The 18361-nt window shown below is 42.3% G+C and overlaps 1 protein-coding gene across 16 annotated transcripts in view; it reads left to right on the forward strand.

Moving 5' to 3' along the window:
• RAPGEF4 (Rap guanine nucleotide exchange factor 4) overlaps positions 1–18361 on the forward strand; it is a 331009-nt gene that overhangs the window by 234033 nt on the left and 78615 nt on the right. For 9 of the 16 annotated variants that reach the window (XM_055289744.2, XM_055289750.2, XM_055289749.2 and 6 more), the window contains 4 exons: positions 4725–4778; positions 5088–5194; positions 9530–9651; positions 11228–11411. In XM_055289744.2, the coding sequence (XP_055145719.1) occupies positions 4725–4778; positions 5088–5194; positions 9530–9651; positions 11228–11411 (467 nt within the window). Of the gene's footprint in view, positions 1–4724; positions 4779–5087; positions 5195–9529; positions 9652–11227; positions 11412–16271; positions 16634–18361 lie in introns of those variants that run through there. The other 7 variants (XM_055289746.2, XM_055289754.2, XM_055289753.2 and 4 more) reach the window with 3 other exon arrangements.

Genomic DNA, 18361 nt, shown 5'->3' on the forward strand with positions numbered 1-18361 from the left:
TCATTTATAAGATGAAATTCTTTTCCATATTTCTCTGACTTCTGGCTGGAGAGAGATCGGATGTGGGAGGCTCTTGTCTCCCTCTCAGCAGTGGCCCCACAGCATCTCTAGCAGTGGCCATACCTCTAGGGTTCTGGGACACCCTCCAGGGTTCCAGCTCCCAGCAGGACACCTGGCTCAGGCCCTGGTCATGCTTCCTTCTCCCTCTTTCCCTTTGCTCGAGGGCCTCCTGCTTTGCCAATATTGGGACTACCTCTCACAGTGGTCTATTTGGCTTCTGAAATTTTCCTCCTCTGGTGCAACACTTCCCGCATTAAATTCTCTCTGTGGTAAATACACTGAGTGGTTTCCATCTCCTGGCTGCACTGGACTGGTACTCCTCTCCCTGGTATATTTGTCTTAGCCCTGATAGGACAGTTCTTCAATGCTAAGTGTTGTTTTATTATTACAAAGTTGCTTTTTTTTTTTTTTTTGAGATGGAGTCTCGCTCTGTTGCCCAGGCTGGAGTGCAGTGGCGCGATCTCGGCTCACTGCAAGCTCCGCCTCCTGGGTTCACGCCGTTCTCCTGCCTCAGCCTTCCGAGTAGCTGGGACTACAGGCGACCGCCACCACGCCCGGCTAATTTTTTTGTATTTTTAGTAGAGATGGGGTTTCACCGTGTTAGCCAGGATGGTCTCAATCTCCTGACCTCGTGATCTGCCCGCCTCAGCCTCCCAAAGTGCTGGGATTACAGGCGTGAGCCACCGCGCCCGGCCCACAAAGTTGCTTTTTAAAAAGTCAATTCAGACCAAGCATGATGCAGGGTGCTAATATGTAATCTCAGTAGGTCACTGAATATTTATTGCTGGAAATTCATCAGATCAAGTCTGATAACTGATGACCTAGAAGAGCTTAGATGCAATTTTCTCAATAACTTGAATCAAACAGAACACAGACTCTTCCAAAGGGTGGACCAAGATGTCTCTAGAAGAAAACTGCAAGTGGATGGGGTCATTGTACCTGCAATGGAGACACTGGAGTGAAATAGACCTGGAGTCTACTCTAAGCAATTCCAGTTATTGGCTGTGTGAGCACAGGCAAGTCCCTAGGTGTCTCTGGTCTTAGCTGTTTCCATAAACAATGGGAGTCAGAATATACCAAGGAGATACATGTAAAGGAGCACGTGTGCACAGCATGTGTAAACCTCTAGAGCTGGCTTGCTTTCTTTGTTTCTCACAAATATCACCATGCTTTTGTCTTTCCTTCTCCTGTTTAACCTAAGAATTCTTAAAATGACATTCTTTCCCTTATTTTTCTACAGTGCAGCTAAGGTAAAATTCTCAGAAGAAATTTTACTTGAAAACCAAGGGAAACCAAAAAGGAAGTAAATAATCTGACACAAAGGCAATAAAGTTACACTTGTAATGCAGGGGTCCCTGAACAGGCATTGGCCAGTGACTATTTCCAGGGACATGGCCTGCCTGTCAGGCTTGCCCTCTGTCTCAAAGCATTTGGCTTCTAAGTACCAACATAGTTCTGAGGATGTGGTATATTGCCTAACTGAATACACTGTCCCTTTCAAAGACAAATTCCTATTCCCTCAAAATAAAACCTTCCCTGCTTTCCCCTGCATGTGTTCCTTGGAGGTTTTATTTAAATAAAGGGACCGTCCCCTCCTCAAGGTATCCTCCATTCGTCATATTGCCCCTAAACCTAAAATCTTTGAGCCAGAGAAGGATCTGAGAATTCTGCCTTTCAACAGATGAAATACCCTCTTGGTCCTGGAACTGGTACTAGGATTACTAGCTAAAAGACAACCTTGTGTACATTTACCTCTTTAGAAGTTACAAATCAAAGAAAAAGTTCTGGTTGAAGCTTGATACTTCTTTGCTTTAGTAACGCTTTCTTTTCAGGGTTCCAAGGAACCAGAAAGGGTGCTGTCCAACAAAATAAAGTAGCCTAGGGACCACTTGTTAGCATTTTGTTAAAATATAGCCATTGCTTTAGAAACAAATTAAAACATGCAATCTTCAGATAATGTTTCATTGCACCTACCAAAGAATAAACACTTATCACCAGTCCGGAAGCATGGGCATCTTCTTGACCTTGGTTCTGGCAGCCTCTCAAAGATCACTGCAAAGGAAAGTAGGTTTTTCATTGGAAAGAAAAGGTGAGCTCAGAAACAAATCCCATACCCATCTACTCTAGACCACACCTATCTGCACCTCTTTCCTCTAAGACAAGAAGAAGAAATGGATTTCTACTACTGTTTTCAAGAAACCAGAGGTCTTTACAATTTGATAGTCAGGTGCAGTCCTAGACTGTAAACCAACCTGTGTGATGAAAAGAGGTGAGAGGCTTAAGAACCTGGGAACTCATAACTTAGAAATATGTGGCGTGTTTTAACTGTGCATTTTCAGGGTCCTGGTGTATGATGGTCTCACATGTTTGAACACTTCTCTGGGTGATATACTATCAAAGAATTATTGTCTTCTTTGAGGTGTTAGGTGCAAGTACAGGGACTCTGTGAGCTCATAGTCTCTCTCCATCAGTAGGTCTGCCATAATGGAGCATGGACTATTTCAGAGTAAAATGAGTCCCTGTTTAAAGCAACTGTTGAATTGAACTAGAGTGATACTTCTTGATCTGTGCTGGTTGTAAACAGTATGCTGCTAAAATACTATAATATTGCTTGACATCTGTGCTACGGTGATTTCAAGAGGGGAAAAAGGTCTTCTAGATGCCAGCGAGGTGATGAAAATGTTTAAATAAGTTAGTTCAGTGAAATTTCAGCCATTCTAAATACATCTGTATCTTATCTATGCTGTTATTTTAAAGTTTAGTATTATTTTCTCTTTTTCCTTAATTCTATTGTAAATCAAAAGCATCAACCCACTTGAAACTTATTGTTGATTTAAAAAGGCATATATTTATGCATGTATATTTGTATTTAGGTACATACAATATTATAGATTGGCCTTTATTTACCTCATTACTTTTTTATTAGGACTAGAGGGAAAACTTATCAATTTATTTTCACTGTAATGGCTTCTATTTGCAAACAGTAGGGTTTTTAGTACAAAGCGTAATAATCTCTACCTCAGTTTTCCATGACTGCCATAACAAATTACCACAAATGCAGTGGTTAAAAAACACCTTAATAACCTAACAGTGCTATTGTTTAGAAGTCTGAAATGGGTCTCACTGGGCTCACAATAAGGTGTCAGCAGGGCTGCGTTCATCTGGAAGTTCTAGGGGAAATCTCTTTTGTTTGTTTTTCTCCTTTTCCATCTTCTGGAGGCTGCTCTCATTCCTTGGCCCTTGGCCTCTTTCATCTTCAAAGCCAGTTCTGACTTCTCTGCTTCCCTCTTCCATCTTTTAAGCCCCCTTATGATTACCTTTGGCCTAGCTAGAAACACCAGGGTGATCTCCTTGGTTTCATGCTTAACTTAATCATCCCCTTGGAGTCCCTTTTGCCGTGTAACCTGACGTGTTTGAAGGTTCTAGGGATGAGGACATAAACTTTTTTTTTGTCGGGGGGAGTATTATTCTGCCTACCACGATCTCATAAGAAATAAATCTGCCATCTTTTCTTACCTTCTGGAAGTGGCGTAAATGGCATCGGTGGTTCTGTCACTCCCCTTGACTGGATACATTTTTCTCCACCATTTGGAATATCATTACCAGATTATTTCAGAGCAAGAAAATGAAGGGGTTTCCGTAAGACTAGAGGGCTTAATGTGTAGCTGTGTGGAAGTAATTTTTCTGGGATTACATTCAATACCTCCATCTGAAGAATGTTGTTAATAGGCCAGGTGCTGTGGCTCATGCCTATAATCCCAGCACTTTGGGAGGCCAAGGCAGGAGGGTCCCTTGAGGCCAGGAGTTTGAGACCAGCCTGGGCAACATATCGAGACCTCATCTCTACAGAAAAAAATTAACCGGGCATGGCGGTGCAAGCCTGTAGTCCTAGGTACTTGGGAGGCTGAGGTGGGAGAATCTCTTGAGCCTGGGAGTTCAAGGCTTTGAAGCTGCAGTGAGCTAGGATCACACCACTGCACTCCAGCCTGGGCAACAGAGCAAGACCCCATCTATTTAAAAAATAGAATGTAGATAATCATATGCACTTTCTCTAGAGCCTAGAGCTGATCTGACAGTCACAGAATCCTGAACTTGTACTAAGTAGAAGAAAGAGAAGTGTACTAACTGCCTCAGTGGGCTCTAGGAGCTTGAGTGCATAGAACTGCCAAGAAGTCGCATTTAAAAATTAAAACTTTATTTCTAAAAATACAAATTGCAGAAAAAGAATCTTAACTACACGAGAGAGATGAAATAGCTCATTTCCATCCCATATCAATACTTTCTTCCCACCCCCAGAGACAGGTCATTTTAATCTCCATTTATGTTTATCTTGTTTTACTTTTTCCTCTGCTCTGATGTTTGTTAGGCTCTGAATAGATATTTATTTCCTCTTCTCATGAAGCCTACAAACATCTAATCATTCCTATCTATTTGGTTTTTTCATTTTTAATAATTTATATTTAAATGTTGGCAAATTGAATGGTCTAATTTTGCCCTTTGAATGCCTATGCATTCAAGTTCTTAGGCAGAATTTATCTCTTATTTTTTTAAATTATATTTTGAGTTTTATAAAAAATGGATGTTTCTTATTATCCCCCAACCCATAATTTTCTTCAGTGAACTTTTTGTTTAATTTTCTTTTGCTTTAACATTTTATTTTTCAGACACCTCTCATTGAACCTCACGTTCCTCTTCGTCCTGCTAACACCATTACCAAGGTAATGGGATGTAGGTGGGTTGATGAGCCATTGAGCTAGCTTCTTAAGTACCTCTGGAGTTGGTCCATATGTCAGGGGATCACATCAGGAAGCCTCTGACACATTTTCTAGAGACAGGAGATATTCAGTGTTTCAGTTCTCAACATAAACCAGTGACATATCACACAAGTGAACAAAGTAAATGTACTGATTGAGTTATGTTTTCCAAGCCAGAGTCAGATTGGAAAGTGGTTTCAGGATTTGTTTGGTTTGTTTTCCTTCTATAAACACTTCTTTCTCCTCCCCTCCTTCCACCTGATTACAATCCAGGTCCCTTCAGAGAAGATCCTCAGAGCTGGAAAAATTTTACGAAATGCCATTCTCTCTCGAGCACCTCACATGATAAGAGATAGAAAATACCACCTAAAGACATACAGGTATGTGTGCTAATTCTAAAGGCTGTGCCCCACTCACATTCATGTTTACTGAAAATGGAACAAAAATGCTTCTCCCTGTTTTCCATGTGGGCGCAGCCCATTCTGTAATGCCTTCAGGCTCTGGAAGGTTAGGCTTGTCTCAGCTTAACTGCAGTTGTTTAATTATCCTTAATATTCCCAGCACCTCCTAAACTAAGTTGCTTGGATATTGGTTTAGTTGTGATGAACAAAGAGAAGAAAATTGTTGTAATTTCTGTTTGCTAGTGACTTTTAGGAAGCCTACTAGATTTAGATCACATTCAACCAACAATGACTACACACTTATTTATACTCAAAGACCTGTACCAGGTCCCTTTTGGTATATTAGCTCATTTCATCCACATAACACTGCTAGACATGTATGACCATTTTTCAGATAACAAAACTGAGGCTTGGGGAAATTAGTTTTGCTTGTCCAAATCACAAGTCTAGTGAGTGGCAGGGCCAGGATTTAAACCAAGGTTGCTTGATTTCCAGATTCAGTGATCATTTCATTCAGTCAATCATCATTTATTCACAAGTTTAGCACTTACTGGGTGCCAGGCACTATTGTGTTTCAAGCTCTAAGGATACAGCAGTGAACAAAATATGCAAAGTCCTTTACAGAGCTTATTTTCTAATGTAGGATTCCATCCTAGCATGCATATAGTAAGATACACAACTCTGTATCACATATATATTCATATAGAATATGGATTCCTAATTATGGTTATCACTGGAGTTAAGAAATGACAGAGATAAAGACAGAGGTTTCATGGTTAGCCAAACCTTCTGGGATGACTGAACCATGGTGGGCCAGTTAAGAACTCGAGTCTAATCCCTAACTTTTGATTTTATCAATTCAGCAAGTGTTGAGGAACTAGAATTGCCAATATGTGGCACACAAGCCTTCACTCTGTCTTCCCAAACTCAGGGTTCAGACATGACAGCCCTCTTTCAGCAATCAGTGAGACTCTCTTTCCCATTTAGCCTAGACATGACCTCAGAACCCATCAGCATTGGCATGAGTCAAAACCTATTTGATTCACAGGAACCAAATTCATAAGACACACTGAAAAGCTAGAATACAAATTTCAAAGTTACCATGAAGGATGTATGTCTTCTGCCAACTATGATAGAATCTATAAAGGTTCTGGTTCAGGAATTTGAGCATAAATAAGTGCTCAGTAAATGTTAGTTGAATGTGATCTAGATCTGGTATCTACAGGGTTCACCTTAAAGCAAACCTACCAAGTGTACGTGCCTCAAGATCCAGTTTCCCTCTCAAGGACAGAGATAGAAAAAATATATTGCAAATTCTTCCTCTTCTGATTATTTTTTCTATACTCCATGCAAACTAATACTCTTCTGCTTGCATTTGGCATGAATGTGTTACAAGATCAAAATTGACAGTGTGTTACATTTAGATTGGCCTCTTGTTGACAGAATTTTGGAAATGAGATGGGACTTGAGAAAGTGCCTTAGTCTTATCAGTAGCATATTCCGCTTAAGACACATTCCGTCTCTTAGGACAGATTGATTACTTAGCCCTTTTTATGTTGATATTAACTAACTACTATTTTGGATGTTTACATTTGTAAGTCCTGTTCTCCAACACCGTAGGGGATTCTTTTTCTAGTCTGTGGACCTGTATTAGTTTGTTTTCACACTGCTATAAAGAACTATCTGAGACTGGGTAATTTATGAAGAAAAATGGTTTAATTGACTCACAGTTCCACAGGCTTAACAGGAAGCATGACTAAGAGGCCTCAGGAAACTTACAATCATGGTAGAAGGCAAAGGGGAAGCAGGCACATCTTACCATGGCAGAGCAGGAGAGAGAGAGAAGGGGGCAGTGCCACACACTTTTAAATGATCAGATCTCATAAGAACTCACTCACTATCACGAGAAAAGCAAAAGGGGAAAATTTGCCCCCATGATCCAGTCACCTCCCACCAGGCCCTTCCCCTTAAACATGGAAATTACAATTTGAGATGAGATTTGTGGGGGACACAAAGCCAAACCATATCAGGCCCCCTACACACTGCTATAATTTTAAGAAAAGTAAAGGTTAAAATAAATAAATCAATGTGTCATATGTCTTCAGAGAGAGTTCGACCTTTTAAATTCATTCAGGGGATCTCAAAGATCTCATATGGTTAAAGGAACTTTTTCTTTTCAAAATTGTATTACTTTTTTCCCTAATTTAAGATGTGATTGTGCTTTGCCAAGTATTGACTTGCATTAGGGAAAATTTATTAAAATATGTCATGTTTGATGACAGATAATGGAAACTAGAAGTCAGAAACCGTAATCTCTTTCGTGCTCCATCGTACTAAGATTTTAAACCCCTGAAATATAGGTGTTATGTCTGTTCCACACCCTGTGACACAAATTAATGACCTATTGGGAATAACCACAGGACTCAACTGGAAGCCAGAAGCATGATTTCTTTTTTCTGCAGGACAGTCTGAGTTCCTTGTCCCAGATCTTATACTTTCCAGTTCCATCCTCTCTCTCCCTCCTGCTTCTCACTCCATTATATTATTGCCACAGTATTAGGGGGCTGAAGCCTCTCCAGGTGCAGCATAACCCCCCCAAATCACTATACTAGAGGTCTGCTATCGATTCTAAATCATCTAGGGATCATTAATGGAAAGGATACCTGTGATTCCATCAGCTACAAGTAGCACAACTGTGTGTCTTTGTTCAGTATTCTGACTGCAAGATTCTTAAACCCTTTGTAAGGACTCATCAGATGCTCTGGGATCATCTCGAGTCTGTGTAGTCTTTTTAGTAAAGGTAATCATTGAATTAAAAGCCAAATGAAATTGATTTTATGTATTTTTACATGATTTTTACCATTAATCAATTCTCAAATTAGGAAAGAAATATTTTGGAAGGTCTTATGTTTGGTTCAAAATGATTTATAAGTAGGTGACTGTGCCCATTGAAGCTCTAACGTGCGGGTATAGACTGTAATAAGGGCAGTCCTGGAAATATAATGGCCTTCTCAGTACACCCTCCCTGTGAAATATTCTGAAGTCAGGGTCAAACCCAAATCAAGGAATCCTGCGATTCCTCTGATAGATGTCAGAGGCCTAAGATTAAAATTATTAGAACTGGAAAAGGCTTTGAGGCCATCATTTGCTCCTCCTATTTATTTTTATTTTTATTTTTTTTACAGGCAAGGAAAGTGAGAACCAGAGAGTTGAAACCATGTGGCCAAAGTCACATAGCTAAGCAGCAGACCTAGTTCTGTATCTCATGTCTCCCGCCACTTCAAGATTGTTCCCAAAGTGGCACAGAACCATGAGTCTCCTCCAATTTCAGCTAGAGAGGAGCTCCCTAGCCCATGCCCCAGAGGTGGTGCTGTCCTTAGCACGAGAGGGGAGGCCACCAGTGATTCAGTCCCAGCTGCAGGCAGCCAGCTGCTCTGTGACTCCCTGCCTTGTTCCATCATCCCTTGGGATTGAGCCATCACTAGGACTTCAAGATTCCATTTCCTCTCTTGAACCATCATGTTGTGGATACCTGCCCCCTTCCCTCACCCCATGGGCAGTTTCGGTATTCCCGAATATGTGAGTGTGTATAATTATGCATTTCCTAACTAATGTATGCAGTTTGCTTATCCAGACCAACTCACCACAGAAGGGCATCTTGCGGACTAATGTCTGAATATACAGGAAGCCAGAAAGCATTTGGAGCTCTTCAGATGACAGGCTCTGGAGAAGTGCTAATGCTCATTACACAGAACTTTTTCAAAGAGATTTGCATCGCTAATTGCTTGTTTCTCCCAACACCCCTCCAAGGAAGATCAGTAGTATTACTTGAAAATATAAAGTGCTATATAATTTTGCACTTACACGGCACCTTTCATAGCACCTCTGAGTGGCTCATAAACATTAACTCATTCGGCACAAGACTCAGTCAGTCAGTATGTATTTTGCTTTGCCTCCATCTTGTACTGAGATTTTCTGGGACCGGCTCACTAGGACAGAGTTTCTGTTCCTCTGATTAGCTTGCCAGACAATCTCCCCTCTAGCGGCCCCCTGGTCTCCCCTGGTGCTGCAAGTTGTAATGCTTTCATTTAACCAGGCTTGCTTTAAAGTTCTCTCATGAGCTGAGTGGCTTTTTTGGCTTGTATTAGCATTTGAGAACCTGAAGCTACCGCGTGTGGTGCTTTGTTTGCCATGAGACCTCTTCTGGTAGGAGACCATTAAGCCCTTTGGTGGGTTCTCCTCTCAAAAGCCATCTCCCATCCTCTATCTGAAAAGGGGTGACTTCCCCACCCTTTACGTCTCACCTCTCCTCAGACAATGCTGTGTGGGAACTGAGCTGGTGGACTGGATGATGCAGCAGACACCATGCGTTCACTCCCGGACTCAAGCTGTTGGCATGTGGCAAGTCCTGTTAGAAGACGGTGTTCTCAACCATGGTAAGATGAGCCCCAGTCCCTGGAAAACTCTCAAGAAATGCTAAGTGCATTTCCCTGGGTAAGTAGTTGCTGAACTCCCGAACGGGCAAGAAAGAATTACGATCCCTTTAGGGACCTGCAGAGCTAGCATCTTCATTTAGCAATACAAATGCAGCAAGTAGATGCTATTGATTGCTGTGTTCCACCATTGTACCTTCCTAACTTGGGAGAATGTATGAAAGGAAAATGAAATTGCAGCCTGAGTGCATCAGTTCCAATTATGTTTATTAGTTTGCATTCACGGTTCATTGATAGTGTGATTATACTCTGAGCAGTGCATAGCAATCCTGATGCAGGGGCAGAATGAAGAGCAGTGAAGTGTGTGGCTGGGCTGATGACATGAAAGTGAGTAATGAATTCGGAAGCTGCCTTTTAACTGTGCCGCTGTCTGGGAGAGCCAGTTTGTATACCCACGGGATGACCATATTTAAAATCAAGAATGTGCTCTGCAATTGTGGCTCTTGATAACTGCAGGGGCTATAATTGAACAGAGTAACTCTTCAGGACTGGCGTGTAACTCTGGCCAAACTCTCATGCCATTTGTTTAAGACACTTCCAAACAGACAAAATATTAAAAACATTCATTTCATTTACCAACACCTGGGAATCTAGTAATGGTTTTGCCAGTGTTTCTCATAATTTAATGTGCATACATGTCACCTGGGACTCTTGTTAAAGTGCAGATTCTGATGTAGCTTGTCTGGAATGGACTCAGAGTCTGTATTTCCAACAAGTTCCCAGATGCTGCTGCTGCTACTCCTCCAGGAATCACCCTTTGAGCAGCAAGGGATCTACTGCTTGTCTTTACCTTTTGAGAGTATTGATGCTCCATCCTGAAAAGGGGCTCAAGGCTCTAAGACATATACATGAGGGATTCTGAGCCACGTTCATTGTCTTTGTCCTACCAGATTTAAATCCTGTTTAAAGGAACAAGAGGAAAAATCTTTAAAACATCAGATTTGGAAGAAAATTACCACAAAATCCTTCTACCAGTATATGATCTAGAAACCTAGTCTGGTCAGCTTTGTTCAAACAACTAATTTTATACTAACATTTTTTTCTAGAGTGCAGACAGTACAGTTGATAAACAGTACATATAGAAAGAATAACATAAATTCTGATCCTGACAAAGCAGATTGTTTTTAAAGCCTGTACTTTCAAAAGCTGTGAAAGAGCATGACCTGGTAGTTGGTTCTTTTCCTGTTTGGGACACAGGTCCCACATCCTAGAAAATATCGGGAAGGCGATTTCTGCAGGTCAAAGTGTTCATCTCAGAAACGCTGGCAGGTCCTCAAAGGGAGTCCCACAGAGGCCGAGGAGATGGGTGGGTCTGAGAGGGCTGTGGTGTGCATGACTGCAGCCCCGAGGTCATGTCTTCCAGCTGCACAGTCTGGGCAGGGCAGAGTGAGAAGGGTGAGGAGGCTCCCGGCTTTGCTGCCACTTGGCCCTCCTGCCTGACACCCTACATTTGTTTCTAATAAACGGAGCTGTGAGGCCGAGGTGCCGCAGCTGACACATGCTTCCATGTTCCCCATAGTGGACCAGGAGCACCATTTCCAAGACAAATATTTATTCTATCGATTTCTGGATGACGAGCACGAGGATGCCCCTTTGCCTACTGAGGAGGAGAAGAAGGAGTGCGATGAGGAGCTCCAGGACACCCTGCTGCTGCTGTCGCAGATGGGCCCCGACGCCCACATGAGGATGATCCTCCGCAAACCGTGAGTGAGAGCTCGTGGCTCACCCCTCCAGGTCCCGAGGCCGCCTAGTGCGTAGACTTACCACGAGGAGAGACACAAGGCTGCTCTCAAAAGCCCTGGCCATCCCCCATGGAACAAAAGGGAGCAGCTGAAGGGTGCCACAGCACTGCTCGTCTCTGTTATTTTAATTTTTGTGTTTGATCCACACGGCTCCATTTTCCATTTGCGTGAGTTAAAGCTGTAGAGGTTGTCAGTAGTTGGCTCCGGCTGTCAAAACTGAGTCCCCATATTAAATGACCTTTGGTCAATGACAAACAGAAACTGCTCTGTTTTTATGCCAGCCTGTGGCAGCACCTTTCTCCCTAATGCAACAGGACAGAGGTCATCAGGGCCATAACCTTCACGCCCAGGCCTGCGTTCATTTGTTCCTTCACTCATTCAGCACATGCTGTTACCCTTCTCGAGGCTTCTGTTCTTCAGCTTAAAGCTCATTCTTCTGAGCACACCACAACTGCATTACCCCTATCAAGGCCCCCATTGAGCCACTGAGGCAGTCTCTCCCTTCTGTCTCAGCTGAACCCACCTTACCTTCAGGAGCAGGTCACCACCTACAATTGAGGACTCTGAAATGTTGAATCAGATCCACTCAGGAAGAATGTATTATTAAACCCCCGTTTGATGCAGGGCACTCCACTAATTGCTATGGGGCATATAAAGAAGCATACGTGTGGTCCTGATCCTCAGGGAAACCTTTTCAGTAAGTGGTGACTTGGCCCTTGCATCCGAAACCACCACACAGGCTTGTGTTTTTCGGCTGGAAATGAAGACGCCCTCTGCCCCGCAGCCAGCGTCGGCCAGCTGTGGATGTCAGCTCTGAGTCATGTTTGGCCGACCTTGGTGTATTAGTCTTGTATTAGACAAGGGCATTACATGTTACATGTCCTGGGTGTCTGCTGGGTGCTTTCCAAGAGTGAGGTGTCCCTCAGGCCAGCCTCCCCAGGGGCTGCCCCTCAGACCAACCCACAGTAGCCTCTCTGAAGGCACTTTAATTTCCTTTCCCCAGGATACTTTCACTTGCCCTTACTCAGGGTTGTCCCCTTTGTCAAAACTTTCTCGTGGGTCTGACTCTCCCACACCATGTGTTTCAAGGGCCTCCCCTCATCCCAGCAGATACCATCATCCTTCACTCTAGAACCACGTTCTTCCGCTCTGTAAGCCCCAAAACCCTTTCTTCACACAAAAAGATGAACAGGAAAATCCAAAACATCAAACAAAGCAAGAGCTTCACTGACATAAGCAGGAGTGAGGTCCAAGAAACCTGCCCAGCCAATGTATGCTTTCTCTGCCCTGAAGGATCGTAGGAGAGCGTGGCTGAAGAGGCACAAGAGAATCCCTGGGGCCTGGGGAACTCAGATGAACACCACCATTTTAAGCCATGTTTTCTTTCTTGTCCCCTCTTGTCCCACTGTCCCTCCTGCATATTTCCCCATCATTTCCTGGGTCCATCCCCTTTTGGCTGTCCTCCTTGCTGCCACCTGCATCCAAGCCAACATATGCAGTGGTTCTGAATTGAGGTGGGACAGCCCCCTAAGGGCTGTTGTCAAAGCACAGGAGGGGGCCCACTGCTAGCACTCACTGGGCAGTGGCTAGGACCAAGGGCTGCCAAACACACCGCAGTACCTAGGAACCCAACACAATAAAGAGCTGTCCTGAGAACAATGCCCCTGTGGAGAAATGTTGCAGTCAACTATGAGTTTCTTAAAGGCAAAGACAGATCTCATTTTACTGCATTTGTTCATTTATTGAGCACCTACATTGTTCTAGATACTATGTTAGGTGCTAAGGCATTAAGGTAAGCGTTGAACAAGAAGCCTTCTCCTCCTTGGAGTTTTCTGTCTAATGCAGAGGATAAACCTTAAGCAACTACTTATGCAAGCAATCATTTAATCACAGCCGCATTACATGCTGCAGAGGAAGATGTAGTGTGTGTGGAGGAGGGTTTAACCTGGTGTGGAAGTTAGTAAGGCCGTATCCCTAGCTCTGTGCATTACACCACGTAAGCCATCAGTAAACCTTTGCTGAGTGAATGAATGAATGAATGAATGAATGGAAGTGTGAATACACAGTCCCAGCTGATGTTCCCTCAGCTCTTAACTTGCTTCAGGGGAGGCAGAAATGCCATCTGATTCACAAATGTTTTTGAGCATCTACCAAAGAGATTAAAAGAAAAAAGTAATAAAATGGCTCCTGCCTTTGGGGAGTTTATAATTCAATGGGAGAGGAATTCCCAAATTAGATTGAGATCCAACAATCATCAATTGAGTGCCTGCTGTGTGCTAGGAACATTCATGCTAATTGTTTGATTTACCCTTCACAAGAGACGTGAGAGCTTGTTTTCATGAGTCACCTTGGGAGAAATGGGAGTCGCTGCTTGTGCTTCCTTTTATTTTCCATACACCATTGACTTGCATGATCCCTGGCAGCCCAGATTCTTCACAGAATATTACATTCCAAAGCTGACACTCTTCCGTTCTATTGCTAGTTGTTAAAGTACAGGTTTTACAAATATTCCAAGATACATGATTTTAGGTGGCCTTGGGATTTTCCCATCTTCTTAAGTTTTTCGAAACTTTGCAAACATTGGAATTGGGCTAGCACTTCTGGAACTCTTCAGTTTTCTTTCTGCTGAAATAACAGCTCCCGAGAGATGGGAAAGTGAAAAATAAGGAATCTAATTTTGGGAGACAGATATTCCAACTCTACATATACATACACACACACACCCTTTTTTTTTTGGATCTGCTAATAATCTTTGGAGCTACTACTTTATTTAAGTGGAAAGAAAACAAGCTTAGTTGATCAAGAATTGCCAGTATCACTACTGTCCTTGAAGGGACCAACTAAGCACTTCACTCCTGGAAACTGAGGGCATGTTCAGAGGTCCTGGAAATGTTGACTTTCTACTGCCGAAAGTGCTAAGTCACTAAGAAATGTGGAGGCATGAGATGCATTGGCTTCATACTGACCAGGGCAGGACCCCCGACTTTTAAACTCAGCACAGCTGCACTTTATAATAGTCACCACTGCCAGAGAGGTTACAGAACTCTGATAATTACTGGGAAAGAAGTAACACAATATTCTTTGATGAGAAGATTACTTTGAGAATTTGATTGTATAATGAAGATGTTGCTTTGAAAGGTACTTCCTATTGTTCTGAATCTGAGACTTGCTAGCAAAAAAAAAAAGTGTCACTTGTTTTGACAGGCTACTTAGAAAAATTCTCTGTTTATTACATTAACTGCAGCATTTTAACTGTCAAACTATGAAAGAATGTTCTGTAGTTTAAAAAACAGAATAGAGCTTCAGGGGAAATTTTTTGGCACACTCTTGTTGCTATTGGTATTGAAAAAAAACACATACATTCTGCATGTGAAATTAGCTTTTTATGTGGTGGCAGACAGAGTGACTCACAATGCCCGTCCTGGTTTCACAGGTGCAGACCTGGATGGCATTTGGGGGCAAGTGCTACAGAACGATGACAGTTTGACGGTGCTGTTGTTGTAGCTCTGAGACAGGGCCATCAAACACAGAATGAGCTCTCCGAGCTCATTGTTTTGATTTGGCTTTGTTTATAAATCTAAAAACAAGAGGCTGCCCTATAGCAAGTAGATATAATGGGTACTCTTACCAGTAGAAATGTACATTTTGGCTTTCTTTGATCAGGTACTTTGGTTAGAGAAATATGAGTAAAAGGATCTGGAGTGACTAGGTAAACAGAGTATTGTAAACTTGAGGCCAACTGTGGGTAAAAAAGAGGCTTCAAGGAGGCAGGACGCTCTGCTGTACAAGCCTTCCAACCACTCCTTCCAAGTAAAGTGAGACATAGGCTCCAATGTTCAGGATGGTCTATCAGAGACCAGCCTAAAGGTGGGAGGACAATTAAGTAGATACTATTTCACAAATCAAAATTTAGGTCTGCAGTTCTGAAAATGCCTAACAGCCTAGGAGCCTAAGTAAGTTGAGAAAGAGATAAGTCATTTGGGCCCGAGCAGAGGGAAAGATATGTATATATAAGAGAATTGTTGGAAGTTGGGGAATCTTCCAACTGGGTCAGAAACACAGAAACTTGAGTTCGTTTATTTTATGTGATAAATTAATATTTCAGGTGACCTTGAGATTTTTCCCATCTCCCCAGGTTTTCTGAAACTTTGTAAACATTGGAATTGGGCTGGCAGTTTCTTCTTTTGACTCTTTCTGCTGGAATAAGAGCTCTGAGAGATGGGAAAGTGAAAGGAATCTAATTTTAGGAGACAGACAGTCCAAATCTACATGCACATACACACATACCCCATTTTTTTTTGACCTGCTAATAATCTTTGGAGCTACTACTTAATTTTACTTTAACGGAAAGAAAACAAGCTTAGTTGGTCAAGAATTGCCGGTATCATTGTTGTCTTGAAGAGACCATCTGAGCACCTTGCTGCTGAAAACTGAGAGCATGTTCAAAGGTCCTGGAAATTTTTTGTTTGTTTGTTTTCTTACTGCCCATACTCTGCTAAGGCGTTAAGAAATATGGAAACGTGAGATACATTGGCTTCATATCAAACATATGCTATAGGGCGTAAAGTTGAAAGGTAACAATTTAAGGTAGATTAAATGACATAAAGGCAAAATACTGTGGGCGGGAGTGGGGAGGGTATTGTTTATCCCTTAATTGGCTGCCCAAATGCAAGGCTGTCCTGCAGAGGCTGGGTGGAGACTACCCCACTGCTGTTCGATTCCACACACTTGCTCTAGAGGGCGCTTGAGAGCCTGTGTATTGTGTCTTAATTAGCAGCGCCTGTTTTAATAGGAGCTTTATTTGTCTAAACTCTTTTTCAGGGTGTGGAATTTAAAATCCTGGTAATTATAGAGGGATTTGTTTCTTCAGGGGATTCCAGATTAGCAAGCCTAAAATTGGTGGTGGTTAGGGTTTTGATTTCTGCTGGGATGTGTCAAGAGAATGTCCACAGTTACGAAGTTCGTCTCAAATGCTAATTAGATGAAAAGAAAAGCACGACCGAAAGAACCTAGGCTTCTGAAGTAAGACAGTCACTGTGAATCCTTCCTTCACTGCATGGTGACCTTCACCTTGGTCTTTACTGGAAAGATTTTGGCGTCACAAGTGAAAGCTTGTAGAATTTACCTGAATAAATGATTGCATTAAGTAGGTCATTTCTCTGCCTCTCCCCATAAAAGCAATTTATTCTTATTCCTCATATCCACATGGCCAGAAACCAACCATTGGATTGCTACCTTTATGATTCAGATTCAGGAGAGGAGAGGATGAACTTAGCTGCTCATCTACAGTTTAGGGTTTATTATAAGATTGCCTCAAGGTTTTAATGACATTTTATTGCTAAAGTCGATCTCTTTATTGGAGAAAACTTGGAAACCACTGACAAGAGTTAAAAAAGAAGAAAAAATACCTGCAATCACATGTCTCAGTTAATTACTGTTAACATTTTGGTGCCTATCCCTTTAGTTATTTTTTAATTCCTAACTTTTTACACTTAATAACATATCATAGCATTCTCTCTTAAAGTTAAATATCCCTTAACGATGGAGCTTTTAAATAGGTGTATTCTCTGAATGTTCTTTAATGCATTCAGTTTGTGATCGTTGGATGTTTAGGTTGTTTCTCAAGCCCTTTTTCTTTCTTTTTTTTTTTCTTTTTTTGAGACAGGGTCTCACTCTGTCACCCAGGCTGGAGTGCAGTGGGGTGATCTCAGTTCACTACAATCTCCACCTCCTGAGCTCAAGTGGTGCTCCCACCTCAGCCTCCCGAGTAGCTGGGACTATAGGCACATGCCACCATGCTCAGCTAATTTTTTAGTTTTTTGTAGAGACAAGGTCTCATTATATTGCCTAGGCTGGTCTTGAACTCCCAGACTCAAGCGATCCTTCCACCTCAGCCTCCCAAAGTATTGGGATTATAGGCATGAGCCACTGGACCCAGCACCTTTCTTCTTAAGAGCAGCAAAAAAAATAATATTTTAATACTCTTCTTCCCAGAACAAAGGAAGAGCTCCTAGCCGGACAGGGGCACACGTGGGGCAGAAAGATGCTGGGAAAGTTCCCACAGGGAACTGTAAACTGTTTTACACCGAGGGAGTGACCAGACAGGAGCACTAAGAGATGCAGCTGGAGAGTTAGGCTGAGGTTGGTGGGGGCATCTGCCATGCCCTCGGTGTACGTTGGATATTATTTTATAGTCATTTGGGGCACCACTGAAGAGTTTTAGAGAGAGGTGTGGTGTGATCAGATTTGTAATAGGTTGGTTTCTGTGCTATCTCCAGAAAATAGGCTGGAGGGACCAACTAAAGACAGAAAGCCAGATACTGAGTTTTATGAGATTATATTTGTTGTAGTTTGAAATGACAGCCTTTGAGATACATGTATTTGACCCAAGAGTCTTGTAAATGAAGTGAAAATACTACTGAGCACAAGAGCTCTGGGTTCTATTCTTACCAGTTTACCATTATATCTTCTAACATCTTCAGATTACAAGTCTCTTAAGGTATAAAAGGAATTCAATAATACCTGCTTGCTCTCTCTCTACTTCACAATAGATTGGAAATGAAAACACAAGTGCCAACTGAATTTAACTATAGCCATCATTTATTGAGCATCTGTGTGCTAGACACTGTGCTAAACAATTACTTAATTCAATTCCTTCAACAAAACTCTGAGGTAGTTATGTAATATTACTCCCATTTTATGGACAAGGAGACAGAGGCTTAGGCTGAGTCACTTGCCTATGGTTACCCACAAAGCACTAGACTCAGGATTCAACTCAGATCTGCCTGACTCTTGAGCCTGTGCTCTTTACTGTGCCCTACCATAACCTGCCATGGTCCAAAGGGGCTTCAGAATGGACTCATGGGTTTATGCTTTGAGCATTGGAAAGGAAAGGTGTCGTGGAAATCCAA

Source organism: Symphalangus syndactylus, chromosome 8, assembly GCF_028878055.3.
Source record: "Symphalangus syndactylus isolate Jambi chromosome 8, NHGRI_mSymSyn1-v2.1_pri, whole genome shotgun sequence".
NCBI classification, from domain to species: domain Eukaryota; kingdom Metazoa; phylum Chordata; class Mammalia; order Primates; family Hylobatidae; genus Symphalangus; species Symphalangus syndactylus.